At 40.2% G+C, this 24317-nt stretch overlaps 1 protein-coding gene across 5 annotated transcripts in view; it reads left to right on the top strand.

The window, feature by feature from the left end:
- The window catches only part of DPYD (dihydropyrimidine dehydrogenase), a 735717-nt gene that overhangs the window by 15800 nt on the left and 695600 nt on the right, over positions 1–24317 (top strand). For 3 of the 5 annotated variants that reach the window (XM_070746535.1, XM_070746540.1, XM_070746539.1), the window contains exons 1-2: positions 9798–9933; positions 21464–21713. The exons of 1 other annotated variant lie outside the window; for it this stretch is intronic. In XM_070746535.1, coding sequence (XP_070602636.1) covers positions 21621–21713 — 93 coding nt within the window. In that variant the 5' untranslated portion in view covers positions 9798–9933; positions 21464–21620. Of the gene's footprint in view, positions 1–9797; positions 9934–21463; positions 21714–24317 lie in introns of those variants that run through there. One more of the 5 variants, XM_070746536.1, reaches the window with a different exon arrangement.

Below are 24317 nucleotides of genomic sequence, written 5' to 3'. Positions count from 1 at the left end.
AGGCAAAAAGGAGCTGTGACGTTCCTTAAATATACCAGGGTGATCCGACTTAAGAAAAACATATAGCCCCTCCCTGGTACAGAGCTGGAAGGATTCAGATCGAATAGCTCTAACTGCTAGTTCTCTGCTTTACAATGCAGAGTTCACCAGATCGAATCCCAGTAAAAGAAAGGGGTGTGGCTAGCTGATGAGGCCTAATAAGGCCGAAATGGGACCATCCTAGTCTCCCTTAATTTTAAAAAAAATTCCAGCTGAAAACATTTTAACACATACAGAATATAGTTGTCGGCTATAAATATATTAACTGCCTTGTAGTGGTCCTGGGTTGGGCCTAGAGGCAAAAAGGAGCTGTGACGTTCCTTAAATATACCAGGGTGATCCGACTTAAGAAAAACATATAGCCCCTCCCTGGTACAGAGCTGGAAGGATTCAGATCGAATAGCTCTAACTGCTAGTTCTCTGCTTTACAATGCAGAGTTCACCAGATCGAATCCCAGTAAAAGAAAGGGGTGTGGCTAGCTGATGAGGCCTAATAAGGCCGAAATGGGACCATCCTAGTCTCCCTTAATTTTAAAAAAAATTCCAGCTGAAAACATTTTAACACATACAGAATATAGTTGTCGGCTATAAATATATTAACTGCCTTGTAGTGGTCCTGGGTTGGGCCTAGAGGCAAAAAGGAGCTGTGACGTTCCTTAAATATACCAGGGTGATCCGACTTAAGAAAAACATATAGCCCCTCCCTGGTACAGAGCTGGAAGGATTCAGATCGAATAGCTCTAACTGCTAGTTCTCTGCTTTACAATGCAGAGTTCACCAGATCGAATCCCAGTAAAAGAAAGGGGTGTGGCTAGCTGATGAGGCCTAATAAGGCCGAAATGGGACCATCCTAGTCTCCCTTAATTTTAAAAAAAATTCCAGCTGAAAACATTTTAACACATACAGAATATAGTTGTCGGCTATAAATATATTAACTGCCTTGTAGTGGTCCTGGGTTGGGCCTAGAGGCAAAAAGGAGCTGTGACGTTCCTTAAATATACCAGGGTGATCCGACTTAAGAAAAACATATAGCCCCTCCCTGGTACAGAGCTGGAAGGATTCAGATCGAATAGCTCTAACTGCTAGTTCTCTGCTTTACAATGCAGAGTTCACCAGATCGAATCCCAGTAAAAGAAAGGGGTGTGGCTAGCTGATGAGGCCTAATAAGGCCGAAATGGGACCATCCTAGTCTCCCTTAATTTTAAAAAAAATTCCAGCTGAAAACATTTTAACACATACAGAATATAGTTGTCGGCTATAAATATATTAACTGCCTTGTAGTGGTCCTGGGTTGGGCCTAGAGGCAAAAAGGAGCTGTGACGTTCCTTAAATATACCAGGGTGATCCGACTTAAGAAAAACATATAGCCCCTCCCTGGTACAGAGCTGGAAGGATTCAGATCGAATAGCTCTAACTGCTAGTTCTCTGCTTTACAATGCAGAGTTCACCAGATCGAATCCCAGTAAAAGAAAGGGGTGTGGCTAGCTGATGAGGCCTAATAAGGCCGAAATGGGACCATCCTAGTCTCCCTTAATTTTAAAAAAAATTCCAGCTGAAAACATTTTAACACATACAGAATATAGTTGTCGGCTATAAATATATTAACTGCCTTGTAGTGGTCCTGGGTTGGGCCTAGAGGCAAAAAGGAGCTGTGACGTTCCTTAAATATACCAGGGTGATCCGACTTAAGAAAAACATATAGCCCCTCCCTGGTACAGAGCTGGAAGGATTCAGATCGAATAGCTCTAACTGCTAGTTCTCTGCTTTACAATGCAGAGTTCACCAGATCGAATCCCAGTAAAAGAAAGGGGTGTGGCTAGCTGATGAGGCCTAATAAGGCCGAAATGGGACCATCCTAGTCTCCCTTAATTTTAAAAAAAATTCCAGCTGAAAACATTTTAACACATACAGAATATAGTTGTCGGCTATAAATATATTAACTGCCTTGTAGTGGTCCTGGGTTGGGCCTAGAGGCAAAAAGGAGCTGTGACGTTCCTTAAATATACCAGGGTGATCCGACTTAAGAAAAACATATAGCCCCTCCCTGGTACAGAGCTGGAAGGATTCAGATCGAATAGCTCTAACTGCTAGTTCTCTGCTTTACAATGCAGAGTTCACCAGATCGAATCCCAGTAAAAGAAAGGGGTGTGGCTAGCTGATGAGGCCTAATAAGGCCGAAATGGGACCATCCTAGTCTCCCTTAATTTTAAAAAAAATTCCAGCTGAAAACATTTTAACACATACAGAATATAGTTGTCGGCTATAAATATATTAACTGCCTTGTAGTGGTCCTGGGTTGGGCCTAGAGGCAAAAAGGAGCTGTGACGTTCCTTAAATATACCAGGGTGATCCGACTTAAGAAAAACATATAGCCCCTCCCTGGTACAGAGCTGGAAGGATTCAGATCGAATAGCTCTAACTGCTAGTTCTCTGCTTTACAATGCAGAGTTCACCAGATCGAATCCCAGTAAAAGAAAGGGGTGTGGCTAGCTGATGAGGCCTAATAAGGCCGAAATGGGACCATCCTAGTCTCCCTTAATTTTAAAAAAAATTCCAGCTGAAAACATTTTAACACATACAGAATATAGTTGTCGGCTATAAATATATTAACTGCCTTGTAGTGGTCCTGGGTTGGGCCTAGAGGCAAAAAGGAGCTGTGACGTTCCTTAAATATACCAGGGTGATCCGACTTAAGAAAAACATATATATATATATATATATATATATATATATATATATATATATATATATATATATGTGTGTGTGTGTGTGTGTGTGTGTGTGTGTGTGTGTATGCTGATAATGAAAAGGAAAGGAGACTGCTATAGATCTATATCGGGCTTATTTGCCTTCCATCAGGTAGCCACACCCTTTTACTGGGATTTGAACTTGGGGACTGCCTTGTAAGACAGAGGTTTTAGCCATTAGGCTACAGACTCATCTCCTGCATCAGCTTGTACCAGGGAAGGGTTATGTGTGATTTTTTTTGTCGAGTCACCTTTATATTGTGTAGCTCTATGAGCTTTAGTTTTTTTAATGTACAGTATTTATAATTGATTCCATTGAAGTGTTCCATGAATCTATCCTCCCTCCCTCCCTCTAAACTGAAATTCCACAAAGTTGCTGTCCCCTCACTCTCTCTCTAAAAGTTGTACTGTACCCCTTATTGGCTTATTCTTTCTCTATAAAAATCTGTCGTGGTCTCTGAGAAATGAATGGAAAGTTTTAAATGATGAAAATTAAATGGCCTTTCATTGGAATTTGATATATTCATCACAAATAATAGTTTATTGGGCAGATTTCCGGATGTGGTTCTCCTCCTCAAAAAAAAACAAATCCTGATTAGGTTTTAGAATTAACAAGTTTTAACTTGCATATTTTGACTTCTTTTTTGGTCAATTTAATGTTCATGCATTTTGTCTATTCACTTAATTGCTTTGATGTTAAAGTATGATGAGTGAGATTGTTATAGTTGCCAGGTTGTATCTCTTGCTGCATCTTGACTTTTTTTATTTATGTCTGTGCATCTGGCTTAGACCAAATATATGGACAATATGTCATTCCCAAGGAAGTTTGGAAAAGATCTTCCAGATTGCTTCAACTTTTTGGTAATTTTTATCATGTCATAGATAGTTTGCTGTCCTCCATAGTGACATATTTTCATTAAGTCCTTGATCCAGGTTGACCCTGTGGGAGCCTTCTCATTCACTGTAAGGCAATCTTTCCTCGCTAACAACATTGGGGCTGTTTCCAGCAACATTTTAAAAAATAGTGCGCTCTGATCGGCACCAGATCCTTGATTGTGCTTCTGATAAAAGGCTTTGCTTAGTGTCATATGCTGTCATATGCTGTCTTTTAAAAAGGCTAAAATTTGTTGTTGTTGTTTTAAAAAAATCTGTATGGAACCTGGATACTTTGATTCATATAAATGGGATGGAATAAACAGATTATATAATAATATCTGGGAGGCAAATGTGGAACCATCATAAAATTGTGATGATTCCTTTCTTTTTTTATGAATCCAAATAGCACATATAGTAAAAATTAAATTGGTCCTACGTTTTCACATTTTACTTGTCTGATAACATCGACTCATCCATGTAACTTGCAAAGGGTTTGATATTGAGTGTAGGAGCAAAGCAGCCTCATTCTGCCTTAGTGTGATGGGAAAACTCTGGAAACATCACTTTAGGTAAAAGAATGACCTCTTAATGGCATCCTTGTAGAGATTACAGCATGTTGTGGCTGAGACTGTTTCTTTATTTTATATGTGTTTGGGTTTTGAAATTCAGATTTGAATTCAAAAGAAATTCCATCTGGACAAGAGTTAGGAAAGTGTAATTTCTCTGTCTGATGAATGTGAATACTTCAGCTTTACAGGAGTGTTGCATGTCAGTATAAGATAAGAAAAAAAGATGGGTCCATGCAAAAAAAAAGCCAATTCTAGTTTCTTTCCCATTTATTATTTGCTGATAATATTTTAATTATTTATCTATTAAATTAGTATGCTGCCCACTCCAATCAGGCTCATGGTGGCTTATACAATAACATAGCAAGCCTCCACAGTAAGACATAACAGTAAATAATAATAATATAGTCAAACTTTCTGAATGATGATGATAAGTTTGTCCATCATGTTCAAAAAGAACCTTGTTATCTAATGAGTTGTGGCCTGTGTCCGCACGGGGCTGCTAAGGTCTATATGGGCATGAGATGTCTGCCACATGTTGGGCAGATGTGTGGACACCATTGACGCAGCATTTGCAGCTCTGGCTTTGCAGAATGCTCACTTCTCTTCTGCTATAAATGTTCTTCGGGCCTCAGATGTCTGACAGCCTTGGTGGATCAGCATGTGCCATGTTGGTTGATCTTGTGCCAGGGTTTCCCAGAAGGTGGTGTCAATATCAAGGAACTTGAAGGAGGCTTTCAATGTGTCTTTGTATTGCTTCCTTTTCTTTGATGGTGCGGAGTCCAAGCTATGGTTGATATCCACCTGGGGCATTCTGTCAATCACCTCATTGTTGATGGAAGATGGGCGGTTCAATACAGATTGGAAGTGCTTGCCTCAGTGCTGTAGAATCAGGGTCTTCTCAGTGATGAGAGTTGCACCGGCTGTGGCCAGTAGAGGGGAGCTCCCTGAGGGCTGAGGTCCATACACGGATCTGAGCGCTTCATAGAATCGTTTAACATTGTTTCTATAGGCACACTTCTGAATTTCATTTGGTACTCAACCAGAAGTCTTGCATCTTGTGAAGCTTGCTCTGTACGATCCTGCAAGTGGTATTTTTCTTAGCTGTTGATGACGGGTTGTTCTGATAGGCATGGTGAAGGTAGTGCTTTTCAACAAATAGGGCCTTGATTTTTTTAATCATTTTCGTCAAACCAGTCCTGCTGTTTCCTGTGTGAGGGTCCTAGAACCCTTAGTGCACAGGAGTGCACAATGTCCCAAAAGTGTTCCCAGTCCTTCTTAATATTTCCCTCTAATTGCAGCTCTGAGAGTTTGTTGTCAAGATCTTCTGCTAGTGAAGCTGCTGTGTTGGGGTTCCTCAGTTTACTGGCATTGATCAGTTTCATCGCAGCTTTGTTTCCCTGTGGACATCTCTTTGGCTTGATGTGAAAGCTTAATTTAGAGATGATGAGTCTATGGTCAGTCCAGTGCTCGGCATGGCCTTGATCACCCTTATGTCCTGTCTGTCTTTTCTCCAATGATCAATAATCAATACAATGCCAGTGCTTGGGTGTGGATGAATTCAGGATGTCTTTTTGTGAATGGGCGAGCGAGAGATGGTATTGGTGTTGATCAGATCGTGAGCCACAAGTGTCTTCAGTAGTAATAGGCCATGGCTGTTACATTTGCCAATTCCATTTTTTCCAATGACGCCATCTCAGGCAGAGTGATCGGATCCTGCCCCCACATTAAAATTGCCGAGTAGAATCAGTTTGTCGGTGTGCTTCACAGATGAAAATAGGGCATCAAGAAATTCATAAAACTTGTCCTTTCCTTCATCCAGATTCATCATTGTGGGTGCATAGGCACTGATCAGTGTGGCTTTCTTTCCCCTCGGCAGTGCGAGATGCAGTGTCATGAGTTGGTCATTCACTCCCTTGGGAAGACTGGCAAGTTTGGAGACAAGATGATTTTTAACTGCAAAGCCAAATCCAGATTCATGGCATTCAATATTGCTGAGTCTACACCAGAAGAATTTATAAGTACCTCCTGTTTCTGTGAAACAGAAACGTTGGCTAGATGAGTTTCACATAGGCTTGCAATATCGATGTTAAATCTTGTGAGCTCTCTGGAGACCAGGGCTGTTCTTCTTTCTGGTCGATTTGCTAAGGGGTTGTCTTGAAGTGTACGTACGTTTCATATGCCAATGATGAGCGGTGTCACCTTATGTTTCTTTGAGATTTTATTACTCGACCACATGAAATGGGATCCTCTTCAACCACAGCAACAGTTCTATAAAGCAACAATGTTTAGGGCACCTTTTCTAGCCCCTTCGTCTTACTATGGAGGTGAGCAATGTGTGGTCCTAGAGAGGGCTGCTCAGTCACTCACGTAGATGCCGAATTCAGCTGTTGCTGAGTCACCTGTGTGCAGGTCTGCAGAAACAGCTCCCAGTGTATACACACCAACTGCTTTGTTGCTTGCCCACACTACAGAAATTGGAGGTGGGATGTCAAGACTTGTGCGTGAATTGGATTAAAGTGAGGGAGAGGAACGCATAATCATCCTCACTCTCTCTTCCCACATTCCATCTTGCTCCAATAATATGGCAAGAGTCAAGATAGTTGGAGATGGGCCAGGCGCAGTGGTTGACCAGGGTGTCTTTTGTGTCTTGCCGTGCTCTTAGCATACCACATTGCTTGCAGAGACCGCCTTCATGTTCATTGTCCTATTCTAATAGGTTTCATCCGCTCAGAACGCCGGAATCTGTCTTCACATGCACGGGAGAGACTGATCCCTACCTCACCAAAGGTCAATGACCCAATGGCTACTCTCAATCTGGTTTGGCCAGCCTGTCAAAGCTGTTGCCTGTGGTGTGGCCGCTGTGCATGCTACAGCTACTAGGAACCACAAGTGAGAGCTGAGTGATAGGTGAGGACCAAAGGTGAACGAGCTGCCCTAAAGCTGCCCTAAAATGAGATGCTGTAAAAGGACATGACATGCCCTACACCAGAGGTGTAGGGACGTTTGTTCCAAGCATCTACTACTCTGATACTCTACATCTATAAAACCAACTCAATGATATGCATAAGCTAATCACTGATGTTAAACAAATCTATTTAAAAGAAAAACTGAGACTGTGGTCACACATAAGGTAACTATTAAAGACCTTCTGGTGAAATCTGAAAACTGGAGAATGTCTCTGAGGAATAATAGTCTCGCAACATAGATGGCAACAACAATAAAAATAGAGAGCATGCAGGGAAGGTGAGGCAAAGGCAGGATTGAAAAGCAAGATCAGCTTCTTAAAGGAAAACAGAATGACTACCTTTTAGCTAATTTCTCTACAGAGGCCACTCTATGAAAAGTACTGCCAAGGTTTATTGTGAAAAACAGAGACAAAAGATGTTTCATAAATGATTGAATTGCAGAGATGGATTGCCTTTTTCCTGTGCCAAGGAGAAACTGTGGAGAGGAAGAGACTACTGCTGTCCAAGGAGTCTTCATATGGGAGTTGGTGATGAAAAGAACACTGAAGGAATCTGTGGAGGTTACTTAGGTCTAATATCAGGTTTGGGGGCTATGCTTCTGCAACTGCAAAGGAGAATACAGTGGTACCTCTACTTACGAACGCCTCTACCTACAAACATTTTGAGATACGAACTATGTGTTCAAGATTGTTTTGCCTCTACTCACGAATCATTTTCTACTTATGATTCCTCCCTTGTATCTCGGTTGCTGCTGCGAACAGCGGCCAAAACGGTGCGCGTCGGAGGAGCTCTCCGCAGCCGTCCCATATCCCTGCCACTTTTCCCTATATTTATTTATTACTTGGATTTGTATGCCGCCCCTCTCCGAAGACTCGGGGCGGCTCCGCTTCCTCCGCTCCCCACAGCCATCCCATCTCACTGCCAAAATCACCCCCTAGACGCTTCCTATGCCATCACAAATCGCCTCCAAAATCACCTCCACATGCTTCCTGTGCCACCCCAAATCGCTCCCAAAATCACCTTTCCAGACACTTCCTATGCCATCCCAAATCACCTCAAAAATCACTTTCAAACGGTTCCTCCCAAAATAGCTCCCAAAAATCACCCTTCCAGGCTCTTCCTACACCGCCCCAAATCGCTCCCAAAATCACCCCTCCAGACACTTCCTACACCACCCCAAATCGCCTCCAAAATCACCACTCCAAAAGCTTCCTACGCCGCCCCAAATCGAGGTCCTAACGAAGGCAAATGGATTGAAGAAAGGCAGCAAGGAGAAACGAAGGAAATACTTACTATGCCACCCCAAATCGAGGTCCTAATGAAGGCTAAGGCTAATGGAGTGAAGAAAGGCAGCAATGAGAAACGAGGCATTTTGAAAAGAGAGGTGATTTTGGAAGATTTTGGAAGCGATTTCGGGTGGCATAGGAAGCTTTTGGAGGGGTGATTTGGGGAGCGATTTGGGGTGGCGTAGGAAGCTTTTGGAGGGGTGATTTGGGGAGTGATTTGGAGTGGCATAGGAAGCTTTTGGAGGGGTGATTTTGGAGGCGATTTGGGGTGGCATAGGAATCATCTGGAGGGGAGATTTAGGGAGCGATTTGGGGCGGTGTAGGTAGCTTTTGGAAGGGTGATTTTTGGAGCGATTTGGGGTGGCATAGGAAGCATCTGGAGGGGTGATTTTGGAAGCGATTTCGGGTGGCATAGGAAGCATCTGGAGGGGTGATTTTTGGAGCGATTTGGGGTGGCGTAGGAAGCTTTTGGAGGGGTGAGTTTTGAGTTGATTTGGAGTGGCATAGGAAGTATCTGGAGGGGTGATTTTGGGATCGATTTGGGGTGGCATTGGTAGCATCTGGAGGAGTGATTTGTAGGCGATTTGGGGTGGAGTAGGAAGCATCTGGAGGGATGATTTTGGGAGCGATTTGGAATGGCATAGGAAGCTTTTGGAGGGGTGATTTTGGAGGCGATTTGGGGTGGCATAGGAATCATCTGGGGGGGTGATTTTGGGAAGGATTTGGGGCGGTGTAGGAAGCATCTGGAGGGATAATTTTGAAAGCGATTTGGGGTGGCGTTAGCCTTTCTTAGGATCTCCATTCCTCACTTCTCCTTGCTGTCTGTCTCCACTCCGTTAGCATTCACTTTGTCCGCCCACCACTTTTTTTTAAAGCCTTAAAGTTTGGATTTTCCTAATGGATTTGCATGCATTATTTGGTTTTACATTGATTCCTATGGGAAAAATTGCTTTTACTTACAAACTTTTCTACTTACGAACCTGGTCACGGAACAAATTAAGTTCGTAAGTAGAGGTACCACTCTACTTGTAGCTCAGGGTTTAAATGAGGGGTGCTTGGTGCTCTCTGAAGTTGTTTTCTTGCAGACATTTCATTACCAAACTAGATAACACCACCAGCGTCATATTGTTACCTAATTTGGGTAATGAAATGTCTGCAAGAAAAGAACCAAGCCCTGAGAATTTTTCTTTCCCTTGTCTGTCTGCTCCATGGATTCATTCAAGGAAGCAGTTAGGAAGATGAGGGTACTTATTCCTAGTATAGGTCTTGAGTATTAATCTATCATACTTTTCTCTTTTCAGACCTGAATTCATATCCATGTAGTTTTGGCTGTGTTTGCATGGAGTTATAATATGGTTGCCCTGCTTGCATTTAAATTGCTAAGGCAATATAATTAGAAACCATAGCTGAAAGTAGTAAAATGTATCCTGTTTTTAAAAACTGCTTTAAGGTAGGAAATTATTGTTAGGTGTCAAATTAAAATGTTCAGTGGAATCTTTAATATGACTAGAAAGTTGATCTTATAATGGTTTTAGATCTTGTAATTGGCATAGTGGCCTGATTTTTGCATACGAGTATGCCAGTTAAACGAACTGCCAATATTGCATTATAATATATTATTTTTACACAGTGGCTTTGTATGATGGGTGTGGCTAACCATGGAGCCACTTTGACTACTGAAAATGCAGTATAGAAAGCTATGTTCTCTACTACATTTCCCCCACAGTTATCATTTCTATAAGGAATACCTTTGCAATCTCTACATTACCTCTCACAATTTAGAACAGACCTGCATATTATCTAATGCTACAGTGAAGAATAAGGACATTATTCTGCTTCCTTTGTGTGGACCTGACTTCTGTCTCGGAAATGTTGTTTCCATTTTGAGTATAGACACATCCACACATATTTCACATGAAATGTTTGCATGGAGAGAGCTCTATTATGGTGATCCCACATGCTCTGTTTCTGCAAATAAGGTTCTTGCTGAAAATGGAGAAAGGGATTAGGCTTGGCGTGTAGCTATTGGAAGATGAGTGATACGGCTTGTTGCCCTGCAGATTAGATGGGATATCCTGATAATTTGCATTAGGTCTTGGCCAGATTTATTTTATTTTATTTTGTTTCATTTTCGGGGGGGGGGGGGTTGTTTATTTATTTGTTGAAACATGTACAAGCTAATAGGTATGGTATAAACACAAAAGCAAGTAGGCATAGGTAAATTTGGACAATAGGATAGTGACGGTAGGCATGATGCATGCTTATGCACGCCCCTTACAGACCTCTTAGGAAGGGGGCGAGGTCGACTGTAGACAGTCTAAGGTTAAAGTTTTGAGGGTTGGGGGAAGAAACCACAGAGTCAGATAGCTCATTCCAGGCATTGATCACTCTGTTGCTGAAGTAGTATTTTCTACAGTCAAGTTTTGAGTGGTTTACATTGCATTTGAATCAGTTTTGTGTGTGTGTTGTTGTTGTGGTTGAAGTTGAAGTATTCATTGGCCAGTAGGGCATTGTGGTAGATGATTTTATGAACTACATTTAGATCAGATCAAAGGTGACATAGCTCTAGGTTTTCTAAGCCCAAAATTTCAAGTCCGGTGGAATAAGGTATTGTGTTGCGAGCAGAGGAGTTGATGACTCTTCTTGTTAAATACTTCTGGACTCTTTCAATTGTATAAATGTCTGATATGCAGTGCGGGTTCCAGATGAGTGAGCTGTATTCTAGGATGGGTCTGGCAAATGTTTTGTATGTTCTGGTTAGCAGTTTAATATTGCCAGAGAAGAAGTTACAGAAGATTAGGTTAACAACACTTAGTGCCTTTTGGCAATGTTGTTACAATGGGCTCTGGCAGTTAGGTCATTAGATATGAGTACTCTAAAGTCCTTAACAGAGTGAGGGTCATCTACAAGATTGTGTCCTCCAAGTTTGTATTTTGTGTTCTGATTCTTTTTGCCAGTGTGTAAGATAGAGCATTTATTGGTTGAGATTTGAAGTTGCCAGTTATCAGACCATTGTGATACATGATCTAGGTCTTTTTGAAGGGTAGTATTTTCGGTCGTCTTGAATAGTCAGAATGCAGTTGCTTATAATATGATCACTAAGGTTGTTTATGTAAAGAATGAATAGTGTTGGTCCTACGTTTCTATCTCCTGAGTAAGACGGTTATTAAGTGAGTTCTGCCTCACTTAACCACCTTTAGAAGTATTGATTATAATAAAATATGTAGTAGGTTATACTGATTTGGATTAATGCATAAATGGAATTGAATTTAGAATTGTTGGGGAGATTAATGGTATTATTGATTTTTAATTGATTGAAAATAGAGAATACTGTATTTAGAATTTTTCCTTTTTTCTTTTCTCAAATTGACTGAAATTTAAGATTAATAATTAAGTAAGAAATGTAGGTAAGTATTAATTGTGGCTAAATGTTAGATGTGCTGAAATAATTTTTAAATTTGGGATTAGGTACTATTTAGAGGGGGGAAGAAGTCTGAAATTCGTATATGTTTATGTTTTGTTTTTAATTTTCTTTTGTTAACATCTGATTGGCTATACAAGGTTTTCTTGGTTTACAGAAAAATATACAAAGAAAGAAGGAAGCACTTTGGCATAATGGTTAATAAGTTAGAAATAAAATTGTTGTACTTTTTGAAGGAACATTAAGGAGGGAATTTAATTAAAAGAAAATGTATGTAACTGGATGACAAAATTAGAAAATAAAACTTTTGCAACTTTTTTGATGATTGATATTCATTACTAATAAAATACTTCATTTTATTCATGGAAAATTAGATGGTACACTCTATGAGAGAATTTTTTAAAAAAATTACACCCCCCCAAAAAAAGTTTTTTTCCCCTCTGTCCCTCCATTCATTTCATTCTTCCTCCTTCCTTCCTTGTTCTCTCCATTTCTCCTTCCCTCCCTCCCTCCCTCCCTCCCTCCTTCCTTCCTCTCCACTTCTCTTTCCTTCTCTTTTTCCCTTTTCTTTCTTTCTCTCCACTTCTCTCTCTCTTTTCCCTCTTTTTCTTTCCCTCCAGGTCACTCTCATTTCTATGTACTTCTCCCTCCCCCCTTCTCTCTCTCATTTGTTTCTCCTCCCTTTTTACTCTCATTTCTTATTTTTTATTATTTCTCTCACCTTCCTTTCTGTTTTTCTCTCGCTTTGATTTCCCTTTTTCTTTCTCTCGGGCTGCAGCATTGGGGTGGGAGCTGATGGAGCGAGCCCCCTCACGCCGATCAAGGCTGTCCCGTGGACTTTCTCAAGCATCTGGATACACAGTGCTGACGCACGCCTGCTTTTCCTCAGCTGCCACTGCTCGCCCCATAGGATCAGCCCCCATCCCAATCCTGCAGCCTGGAGCCAGGAGAGGTCATTTCCTCCTCCAAGGAGGAGAAAGAAAAAAGAAAAACCCTCCTGCTGTGGGCTTTCTTGAGCGTCACCTGCTTTTCCTCAGCTGCCACCACGTGTCATTTGCCCAGGGAGGCGTTTCTCGCGGGGTCACTGCCGGTAGCGCCCCCATTTTGGATGCCTGTGGCAACTAGCTGCCCCCATCCAAATTGGGGGGGGTGCCGACAAGGACCCGGCGAGAAACGCCTTCTGCCAGGTAAGTGTGGCGGCAACTGAGGGGAAGCGGAAGGGCATCTCTTGGTGCTCAAGAAAACCCGTGGGGCGACCTTTATTAGTGCGAGGGGGCTGGCCTCCATCAGCCCCTTCCCCAATCTTCTGCCTTTGAATGGGAGGTTGCAAGGGAGGTGGGTGCACGCAACAGCAGAGCCGGAGAAGCCAGTGCTTTCTCCCCCGCCGACAGCTTGGGAGGGGCGGATCAGCTGTCGGTTGGGGAGAAACCGCACCAGCTCCACGCCAGCTTGGAAAACTCTGGGCTGTCCTTAGGATTTGCCTGCGCCACAGCGCGCTACGCAGCTTAGAGGGAACATTGTTAGACAGTAAGTTGTTAGTTCTAGGTGATGGATTGATTTATGATTAATTCTGTGACATTGCAGGTGATGCAACATAAAGAGATTGGTCTATAATTTTCAACTTACTTGGATTTCCTTTTTTGAAGATAGGGATGACTGTGGCTAGTGACCATAAGTTGGGTAAGAGGCTAGTCCTGAAGGATTTTTCAAAAAGTATGCTTAGAGGTTCTGCTCTCTTTGTGGAGAGCTTTTTAAAGAAATATGCACATAGACCGTCAAGTCCAATTGATAGAGATGGTTTTAGGTTGCGTAATCCTTTTCTTACATTATCTTCTGTAATATCAATTTATCTTCTGTAATATCAATTTGTATTAGATTGTTCCAATTGCTTGGAGTGCAACTAGGAAAAATTGGGCATGAGCCATTGTTGTTTACAAAGATGGAGCCCAAGAATGTGTTAAAGAGGTTGACTTTAACAGCTTCATCATTATATTCTTTACTATTTGGTCCTTTGAGGGGTGAGATGGATCTCGAGTCTCTGAGTTTGTTGTTTTCAAAGTTGTAGAAGGCATTTGTGGAATTTGTGCGCAGAAGGTTTTCTTCTTGATTGATGTGATAATTGATACATTCAGTCTTTAATTGGTGGCATAGATTTTTGTAGCGGCTTTTAAAATTTGCAACATAGCCAGATTTGTTTTTTCGCCAAAGGGGTTTTTTTTTCCGATTAGAGCTTCCTTATTTTATGGGTAATTTGTTTTTCTTGGTTTTGGTGATAATTAATGGTACATTTAATGACTCTTCATTTCAAGCAAAAAGATATTGTAGTAGTCTTCAGCAGTATTACAGTCAGAGAATAATGTTTGCCAATGTTTGACAGATGCTCCTGTCTGTGTTTTTAAACTTTTATCTGTATGTTCCAAGGCAAAATTCTGTGAGCATTAATACATACCCCCAGTAAAAAACAAATTCCTTAAGGACAAAATTCCATTACATTTGGGCAATATTGAGCAGCCACAAGATCCTTCAGATTTCTTCAGTTTCTCCATTAATCACCAGCAAATAAATAACCACTCCTCATTCCCTCTCCATTAGCTTGTTTTTCTTGCATCTGAAACTTTGATGCCAAAAATGTCAAAGATGGTGTGACAAAGGGTAAGTTGGGAGGTGATAACTATCCTAAGTTAGCTCTGACATGTCAACAAATAAACAATTTAGAGATGGGCTAAATTACAAGCAGGTTTTTTCAGAGGGGAATACAGGATAATGAATGCTGTTTTTGGTTCTGCCCTGCCAATTTTTCATATTAGTCCCTGACAGTGGCTGTTTTTTATTCACTGATTTTAATCAAGATGGTTGCATTAAATTCCTTTGGTTGGATTTCTTTGTTAATTATTACTGTTTAATGTACATTGCCAATAGCTCCTTCTTTTATATGCTTCTGTTCCTTTTAAGATGAATTGCATCTGTTAATTGTTGGATCTGAATGTTAAGAATCAACCAGATCTAATATCCAATTAAATACTTGACTCTGTGATAATCAAAGCTAATCATGCTCGTAATATTTGTTATTTTTGGACTATCTATATCTACAGTATATATCTATTCATATCTGTATTTGTATCTATGGAGTACTGTAAATGAAGCAAACAAAATGTTAAAGAGCTATGGTATTTATATAGTTACTTACCAAACCCATTTAAATTATATTAAAATAATAAAAATGTCTTTGCAACCTGCAAGGCATGTCGCAAATTTTGAGTACTCCTAATGTTTGGAAATTGAAAGTTGAAAAATTTGTCACATCCTAAGTCCCAGTGCAAACTATTTTTTATGAAAATAGGAAAACATTCCCATGCAAGTTCCTTTTTCCAAATCAGTCAAATATTTTGAAAAGCATATTCTGTGATTAAACGGTCTTTCATAAATAACAAGCCTTCCTCGTCCCATTTTACTACGAAGTCATTTCTGTGTAAGCAGTGCTGTGCATATTTTTGACAAGGTGATTTCACATGTCAGCATAGCCAGTGCTATAGAACCTTGAGTGGAAAGTCACTGCACTTTGATTTAACACACAGAGTTCATTGGAAAAGAAATTCAGAATAATTCAAAGCAGGGTATCTTTGAATTGTCTCTTGGTTACAATAGAAATGTCTTTAGCATCTAACCATCATTTGTCACTTAAGAAAAAACTTGTAAAATGTGGGATCCTGGTGAATGGTGACCTTGTTAAAACATCTTAAGAGATTTTCACAATTCTGTTGTGGAAGATCCCACCTCTGTGCTTCAAATGATGTAGGCTCTGACAGATTAAGTAGGATAGTAAAGGTAAAGGAGTCCCTATATATTTTACTCCACTAGTCATCGCTGACTGTATATAGTGGTGTTTATCTGTTTCAAGGACCATTGAACCAGTTCTGTCAGCAGATGTTTCCACGGTCATATGGCCAGTATGATGTCAGAGTGCTGTTTCTTTCCCACTGAAGTGGTACCTATTTATCTTAGTATAGTCAGTACCTGCAACAAACTTTAGCCTTGGCCAGATACCAGATGTGCCCATTTCAAACATGGAACCTGAAGCTCTCACTCATTCTTGGCCAGATTTTCATAACCTCACCTAGTTTAATGCTGAGCCATCTGAGAACTGTGACTCTGAAAGCTACTTGTTTGGGCGAGTGCTCCATGTCATCTGTCTCTTTGATGATCACTGGGATTTGATTTTTTGGCTAGATCTGCCTATAAAATCTAGCAATCATGACTTTGCAAAGAGGCAGAGTGAAGTAGAAACAAAACAGGAGCAGAGATACAGTGACAGAACTGAGCATAATATCACTGAAAAGAAATAAAATACTTTTGGCACTTTCACCTACATTTCCTTGCCAACTTATTTTATTGGTCCCAGTTCTCCAAGGACTTTGAAAAGAGTGTCTGAGTTCCACCATAGTCTAGAAATCTTTGCTGCTTTCAATATCTGCTGTCTTCACGTACAGGGGAAAAAGATTTTAATTGTTTCTTCCAGCCTGAATCATTCTTTCCTCTTTTTTATTGGAAGAAAATTTCCAAAGAGTGCCTTTGGAAGAATTGTAGGACTATTACAGTAGTAATGAATAAGTCTATTGCTTGACGTTCCATGGTCTTCATAAATTTAAGAAACACTGGTGTGATTTATAGGGTTTTCCCCCCAAGTCCCAGTTTTCCAGTTCTCCCGTAAGCCCTTATTTCTTCTAGTTGCCCTGTAGAAAGAATTTCAGAGGGATGGAGAGATAAAAATAATACAACCAGTTAGGTAGTTCACAATTACGGTAGTTTGAAACTCACTCCAGCTGAATTTTCCCTTCCACATGGAGAAAGTTTTGTTAAATTTAAGTACCGGGGTTTTGGGGTTTTTGTGGTAATCTCTTGGTGGTCTTTCAAGTTTACTTTGTACTTTGAAACAGCAAAAGGTGGATATTGCATGAATCCCAGCGACCAGTTAGGTCCCACAGAGTTGGCCTTCTCTGGGTCACGTCGACTAAACAATGTCGTTTGGCGGGACCCAGGGGAAGAACCTTCTCTGTGGCAGCTCTGACCCTCTGGAACCAACTCCCCCCAGAGATCAGAGTTGCCCCCAACCTCCTTGCCTTTCGTAAGCTCCTTAAAACCCACCTCTGTCGTCAGGCATGGGGGAATTGAGATAGTCCCTTCCCCCTAGGCTTATAAAATTTATGTATTGTATGTCCGTATGTATGATTGGTTTCTTAAATGGGGGGGGGGGGTTACATTACTTTTAGTATTAGATTTGTTCATATTGTCTTTTTGCTGTTGTTAGCCGCCCCGAGTCTACGGAGAGGGGCGGCATACAAATCTAATAAATAAATAAATAAAATAAATCTTGTTTTTGTTCAATACATTTCCATCACTTGGATACTTTCCAAGTTGTCTGTGCTTCCCAAGTTGTAGATGCTCTCTTGGAAAAAAAAATGCCTCATGATGCCTTCCTTTGAGATTTCATTGAAATCCAGGAAATGAGAGATTGCTACAGACAACTGGAGATTGTATGGGGAGATCCCCAGGATATTCACCTTCATTGTCATCCCTAAATTACCATGTAAATTAAAAAAAAAGGCTGGTACCTTTACTACTCATAATAATTTAATCAACATTTTCGTCTTGAAAAAAGTTTGAAAGCAAAGTTTCTTTCATCAAAGTGAATAATAAATTAGAACAGGGTTTATTATTTTTTTCCTGAATGGCACTACATTGAAAATTACTTAGTATTGGCCATCACATTAAAAAATACTATCATGTATTCATTGCTCTATATTTGAAACATCTTGCTTTTGTTATTCACCTGTGAATGTGTAAATAGATAGGTCCTACCTGTAGTAGTATAGCAATTGTCTCTTTGGTTTATGTGAAATAAAAAGATACTCACACTTGGCCCTAGAAACAACTGAAGAAAGGACATGTATCTCCATGTGATTTAAGGCTATCAAGTGTATTTCTAGGAGGTACAGAGAACCAAAGGTACAGAGAACCAAAGAATAATTTTAAATGCAAAAAAATTCTTTTCACCACATGGATACTGCCACAAGTACTTTGGTCTAGCAGTATTGCATCTAACCGAGTCTTAGCCAAAGCCGAGTTTAGCTATTATTAATTGTCCATCTCAACACCATACATGGCTGTTGGTTATTTTTACAGCCCTGGAGGGGAATCAATGCTGCAATTTTAAATCTTAGATTTGTTTTATGTGTAGCTTCATGTCATCTCTTCCACCTTCCAAATCCCTTCCTGGTGGCTTCTCTATTGAACTTGTAATGTTTAAATAGTCTCCAAGTCTAATGTACCTGATATGACATTCAAATAGCCTCATGTTTGTTATCATTATTATTTAATTATTATTTATTAGATTTGTATGCCTCCCTTCTCCGAAGACTCGGGGCGTTCACAGGATACAAAAACAACACAACAGCAAATATAATTAATTAAAAATTACTACTAAAATCCCATATATAATAAAATCAGTCAGCCAATTCATTCACAACCACACATTACATCTTATAAACAGAGGAAGGAGGCTTGGTCTAATTGCCCCATGCCTGGTGACATAAATGAGTTTTGAGGCTCTTGCAAAAAGGCAAGGAGGGTGGGGGTAGTATGAATGTCTGGAGGGAGCTGATTCCAGAGGACCGGGGCCACCACAGTGAAGGCTCTTCCCCTGGGCCCCATCAGATGACATTGTCTAGCTGATGGGACCCGAAGAAGGCCAACTCTGTGGGACCTAACCGGTTGCTGGGATTCATGTGGCAGAAGGCAGTCCCGTATGTTATGCTGTGACATTCAAATAGTCTCATGTTTGTTGACCAACCTGGGATGGTGGTTTATGTAAATTAATATATGTTCTTGGGATCTCACTTTCATATGTTACATTTGGAATATTTCAATATTTTCACTTCAAACTGGTCAGGAGAAAATGAGCAGGTTGTCAGGCCAAAGCCAGAATGCTTGGAGGTCTTGGCCTATCACAATAAACAATGTCATCTGGTGGGACCTAGGGGAAGAGCCTTCTCTTTAGCAGGCCCCAGCCCTCTGGAATCAACTCCCCCCAGAGATTCGAATTGCCCCCACCCTCCTCGCTTTCCGCAATATGTTGAAGACCCATTTATGTCGCCAGGCATGGGGGGAATAATTCCCTCCCTCCCTTTCTGACTGTAGCCTTAGAGAGTGGTATGACTGTGTAGTATTGATTGTTTTTTTTAATATTAATAGGTTTTAATTCTAGTTTTTATTAATATTGGATTTGTATTACTGTTCATTGTATTGTTATTGTTGTGAGCCGCCCCAAGTCCTCAGAGAGGGGCAGCATACTAATCTAATAAATTATTATTATTGTTGTTGTTGTTATTATTGTTGTTGTTGTTGTTATTGTTATTAATGTTGTTGTTATTATTATTATTATTATTATTATTATGTTCTTTAGGAATGTTTCTTGCTGTGGGAGTTTGGAGGGGCAGTTGCATGAGGGGTTAGAGGTAGACAAAATAAATTCCTTTCAGAGTTTCAAGGTCGTCTTTTGTCAGCACTGCGCTAGAAGAAGATGGGCGTGTATAGACTCAGTGGCAGATTAGTGGTCCGTGTAACGAACCTGTGGGTGTGGGACAGGAGAATGAACTATAATCTGGAAATACAAATCCTGGGGAAATCCGATCCGGGTTTCCTCAGAGACGTGCCAAGATGGTTCTTAGAATAAATTGGAACTTTGAGGAAGTCTTTGCCTTGGACTCTGATTTAAAGTTAGATCTTAATTTGAATGCTGACATTAACCCGGATCTCGTTTAAATGCTAACCCAGCTACCCCATCCATGGGGTGCTGTCCAGGGTCCTGAGCCCATCACCATCCTGACACTGGGTGGTGTAAAACTCGGGAAGATAGAGAGGGAAGAACATGTGCCTAGGACAAGCCAGAAGGCAAGCCCACTGAAATCCTACAACTTCAACACAGGCTTTGTTTGTTTAACCCTGTAGCAACAGCCAAGTTGAAAACAAAAGCTACCCCCCCCATTTTACAGAGTTGCCTAGCAACCTCCCTCCCCTTTATTAGCATATAGTTTAATACCTTTTTATTACAGAACTAAGCCATGTTACACATTCTTCTTCAGTCCAATGCAGGTTTTGGCAAGCATTTGATCTGGCAGAAAATATGGGGAAGTGAGTGGGAGAATAAAAAAAGAACCCTCATATGCCAAGCAAATAGAATTGTTCATTGCCGCCTTGTAATTTCATTATTTTGATTAAAAAGAAGAAGCAAACTCCCGTAAATCTCTCCGCCAGCTGAAGTAGTTCTGCACACAACTGAGGATGCCTCTACCACACTTCATGTCTAGTATGATTATAAATCTAGATTTTTGAGCTGCAGTGTCTGAAATGTGTTCTTGGTGGTCTTGCACAAGGAGGGCTGTGTTTGTTTATGGTGGCAAAAAGCTAAAACCCCAGAAATCTGGTAACCCCTCTTCTGACTAACAAATTTTATTAGAAGACAAGCTTTTGTGAGCTTACGCCTTTTAATAAAGCTCATGAAATTCTTTACACCTTTAATAACATTTGTTATCAGATACTTTCTGACTTGCTACCTGATTGGCAAATGGCTCCATCATTTGCAAAATCTTCTCTTTCACAAGATGGGTGGCAGTTACCTATTTATGTATGTATGTATGTATGTATGTATGTATGTATGTATGTATGTATGTATTTATTTATTTATTTATATTTGTCAAACGTACAAAATAGCAGGTATTGGTATAAACATTAGTAAAGTACAGGTAAATTAGGACAATAGGACAGTGGGACAGGGATGGTAGGCACATTGTGTTTATGCACACCCTTTACAGACCTCTTAGGAATGGGGTGAGGTCGACTGTAGACAATCTAAGGTTAAAGTTTTTGGGATTTGGAGAAGAAATCACAGAGTCAGGTACCGCATTGATCACTCTGTTTCTAAAGTTGTATTTTCTGCAATTGAGTTTGGAGCAGTTTGTATTGAATCTATTGTGTGCTCGTGTATTGTTGTGGTTGAAGCTGAAGTATTCATTGACAGGTAGGACGTTGCGGTAGATGATTTTATGAACTACATTTAGATCAGATTGAAGGTCACGAAGTTCTAAGAAATCTAAGGCAAAAATTTCAGTTCTGGTTGCAGAAGGTATTATGTTGCGAGCAGAAGAGTGGAGGACTCTTCTTGTGAAATATTTTTGGATTCTCTAGATTCTGTTTATGTCTGATATGCGGTGCTGGTTCCAGACAGGTGAGCTGTAATCAAGAATTGGTCTAGCAAATATAACGTAATGTAACGTAGCGTAGCGTAGCACAGACCACCACACCACACCACACAGCAAACAAAACGTAACGTAACATAACATAACATATTCATTTGGTTGGATTTCTATGCCGCGCTTCTCCGCAGACTCAGGGCGGCTAATAATTTATATTATAACATAATATAAAGAGGAGTGTTTTGCATTTTCATTTTTATTTTTATTTTATTCTTATTTTTTATTTTTTTTTATTACTGCAATCTTACCAGGGATCTTAATATTAAAATGAAAAGGTTGTTGAAGGCAGACCAGAACCTGCCGGGCTTGGCACGGAGAAGAGGAAGACTTCTGAAGAACAACTGTGGTTGCCTGAGGCATTCCAGCTATCAGTTAGTAAGAGAAGGATGACAGAGGACAACAGCATGCATGAAGCTGCCTCAGGCTATATCTGTACTGGCCAGTTGGTTTGAGATACACTGGAGTCGGCTTCAATCAGCTGAGGGCTGCCAAGGCAGCATGGTGAGATTTGCTGCATCGGGAACAAGAATAAATGGATCCTAGTCTAGATTATACAAGCCCTGTATAATTTTTTTTCTTTAGCTGCAGGCATGCCTGCTGGAGTCCAAAGAATATTCAGTCTTATTTCTCTTTTGTGGTAGGCAGTATGAATAGTAATAAAAGTATTTGTCCCAATGCCTTGTCGCAGTCTATATCTTCTCACAGTTTTTTAGACTTGTGCCCAGTGACACTTTTGTAATATCTCCTAGAACAGTTTGATGATGTGTGTAAATGAATGAATATGCTGATAGCCTTGGATGTACTGCATTATTATATTTAAACTCCAGAGACTTATGTTCTCCCACAGCCTGTTGTAACTGAGCCATTTTTAAATTCACCCTAAAAGCTGAATTTCTGTCTATCCATCTGAGTTGCAGCAAGTTGCATACTATATGTATGTAGCTTGATCAATTTTACATATAAAAATCTGTGCCCGTTAGAGTAGATGAATTCTATTTATAGCTGGAAATAATTTGACCTTAAATGATTTAAATAAACGTTGGGGTTTGTTCCATATGTTGAAATAAAAAGTGCTTATAGGGAGACCCTGTAGTTGTTGCAGATTTTGATAGTTTTATGAGTCCTTGTAAATGCTGCCAGAGTCCCTATGATGGCATGTAACTATGCAAAATACCTGTTTTCTGATCTGGCATGCTGCACGATGAAGAATGATATTGCTGTCAGAAGAAATTTTAGTATAAAACAGAAATTGGATCATCAGTTTCTGGCTAGGAATACAAACCAGTAAATCTGAACCTGCTGGAACAGATGAATTCCATTAATGGCTGGCAAGAATTTGACCTTAAGTGATTAAAATAATTGTTGGAGTTAGTTACTGGGAGAAAGAGATGTAGATGGAAGTACACAGAATCTGTGCAGCCAGAGAACGAAACACTAGGACAACACAACCTTGACTTTTAAGCAGTGACTCTTGAGAATCGTTTGGGAAACTAAACAGGTGTTGGCAAACAAGCTAAAGTTTTTTTGCTTGTTTGTTTTTTGTTTTGATTAGTGAGCTTGTTTTATATGATACTGCATGCTGGTTCATTACTGAGGCTGGTAGTTCATTTGGAATAGTTCTAGGAAAGGTGGTAGAAACAAAATAAATCATGACAGATTCCTGGATAGAAGGTGATTTTAAAAGCTTGCATGAATTGGTAGACTTTGAAAGATAGTTCAGAACACTCTTTCTTCTTGAGCCAAACCTGCTGGCATTATTTCATTTTTATGAGGACCAGTTATGAAGGATGTGCCGTGCCCATGTGCATTTTTTACAGCAAATGGCTGTGTTCCTGTGCCATGTGGTAACTTTCTTTGTTCTTCTTCAACCAGTGTTGAAAATGGCTTAAGAAGATGTTTAGGTGCTGGATCATTCCAGTTTTTTAAGATATCTGTATTCATTTAAGACAGTGGTTCTCAACCTTTCTAATGCCGCAACCCCTTAATACAATTCCTCATGTTGTGGTGACCCCCAACCATAAGTCTCACGCCAATTCTCCCAACAGAGCTTTAAGCTGATTGGCAGGAAGGTCAGAGGGACACCCCCAGTGTAAATGCCTGATTGGTCAGATTGTAAAAATATGTTCCAAGGCTCCAGAATAGAACCTTTAGTTCCTAACATCATGGAAAATTTGTCTTTTCCCCATGGTCTTAGGCGACCCCTGTGAAATGGTCGTCTGGCCCCCAAAGGGGTCCCGACCCCCAGGTTGAGAACCACTGATTTAAGATATCTGAAGTTTATGGGAAAACGACAAGTAGTACCTAAGGAATAATAGCAACCTTTTTATCATGTTCCCTATTAGTTTATATTCAGATACATACTAATTCTGATAATAGAACAGATTAATAGCTATTCAAACTAGTAGCTTTTGATAGTTGCATCTTTGCTCTATGTATATTATTAAGAATTAAATCTATCCAAGTGGATGGGCATTGCTAGAATTTCTGGTAAGTAATCTATAGTTTAACTATGCATTAAATGCAGAGATCTCTGTTTTAAAACTTCCAATGTTCAGCCTCTATATATTTCCTCTATAGATAGTCCTCCATTTATGACTGTCATGTAGTGCCTGAAGTTACAACCTACCTGAAAAAGGAGACTTACGATCTGGATCTGAAGTTCTGACAGTCAGCCTTGCCTATAGTCATTGTGATCACACATCAGATGCTTGGTGACATGACAGCATTTGCTGTTATTTGCAGCATTCCATAGTCATGTGAATGTAAGACGCCTTGAGTTGCTATTGTTCTGCCGCAGTTACGGACCAGATGAGTGTAGCACACACGCAGTTTGTTCAAACCTCTGCTTACTCAATGAAAAACTACTAATAAGCTTGATTAGTAGTTGACATATACAAACACAAGTTAAAGCAGTCTTTACTTGAAAAACCAGCGTTAATTACATGGCATTAACAACTAGCAGAAGTCCATAAGACAGAAGTTAAATCTAAGCAATTAGTCCTGGGTATCTCAAGAAGCTTACAAGTGTTGGCAAAATGCCTAGAAGTGATCCGCAAGAAGAAAGCCAAAATAGATAAGATGATCAGACGTTTTCAAAGCACAAAG

The sequence above is a fragment of the Erythrolamprus reginae genome, chromosome 3 (genome assembly GCF_031021105.1).
Source record: "Erythrolamprus reginae isolate rEryReg1 chromosome 3, rEryReg1.hap1, whole genome shotgun sequence".
Classification (NCBI taxonomy): Eukaryota; Metazoa; Chordata; class Lepidosauria; order Squamata; family Dipsadidae; genus Erythrolamprus; species Erythrolamprus reginae.
The sequence above is the reverse complement of the archived record's forward strand: the minus strand, read 5'-3'. Positions and strand labels throughout refer to the sequence as shown.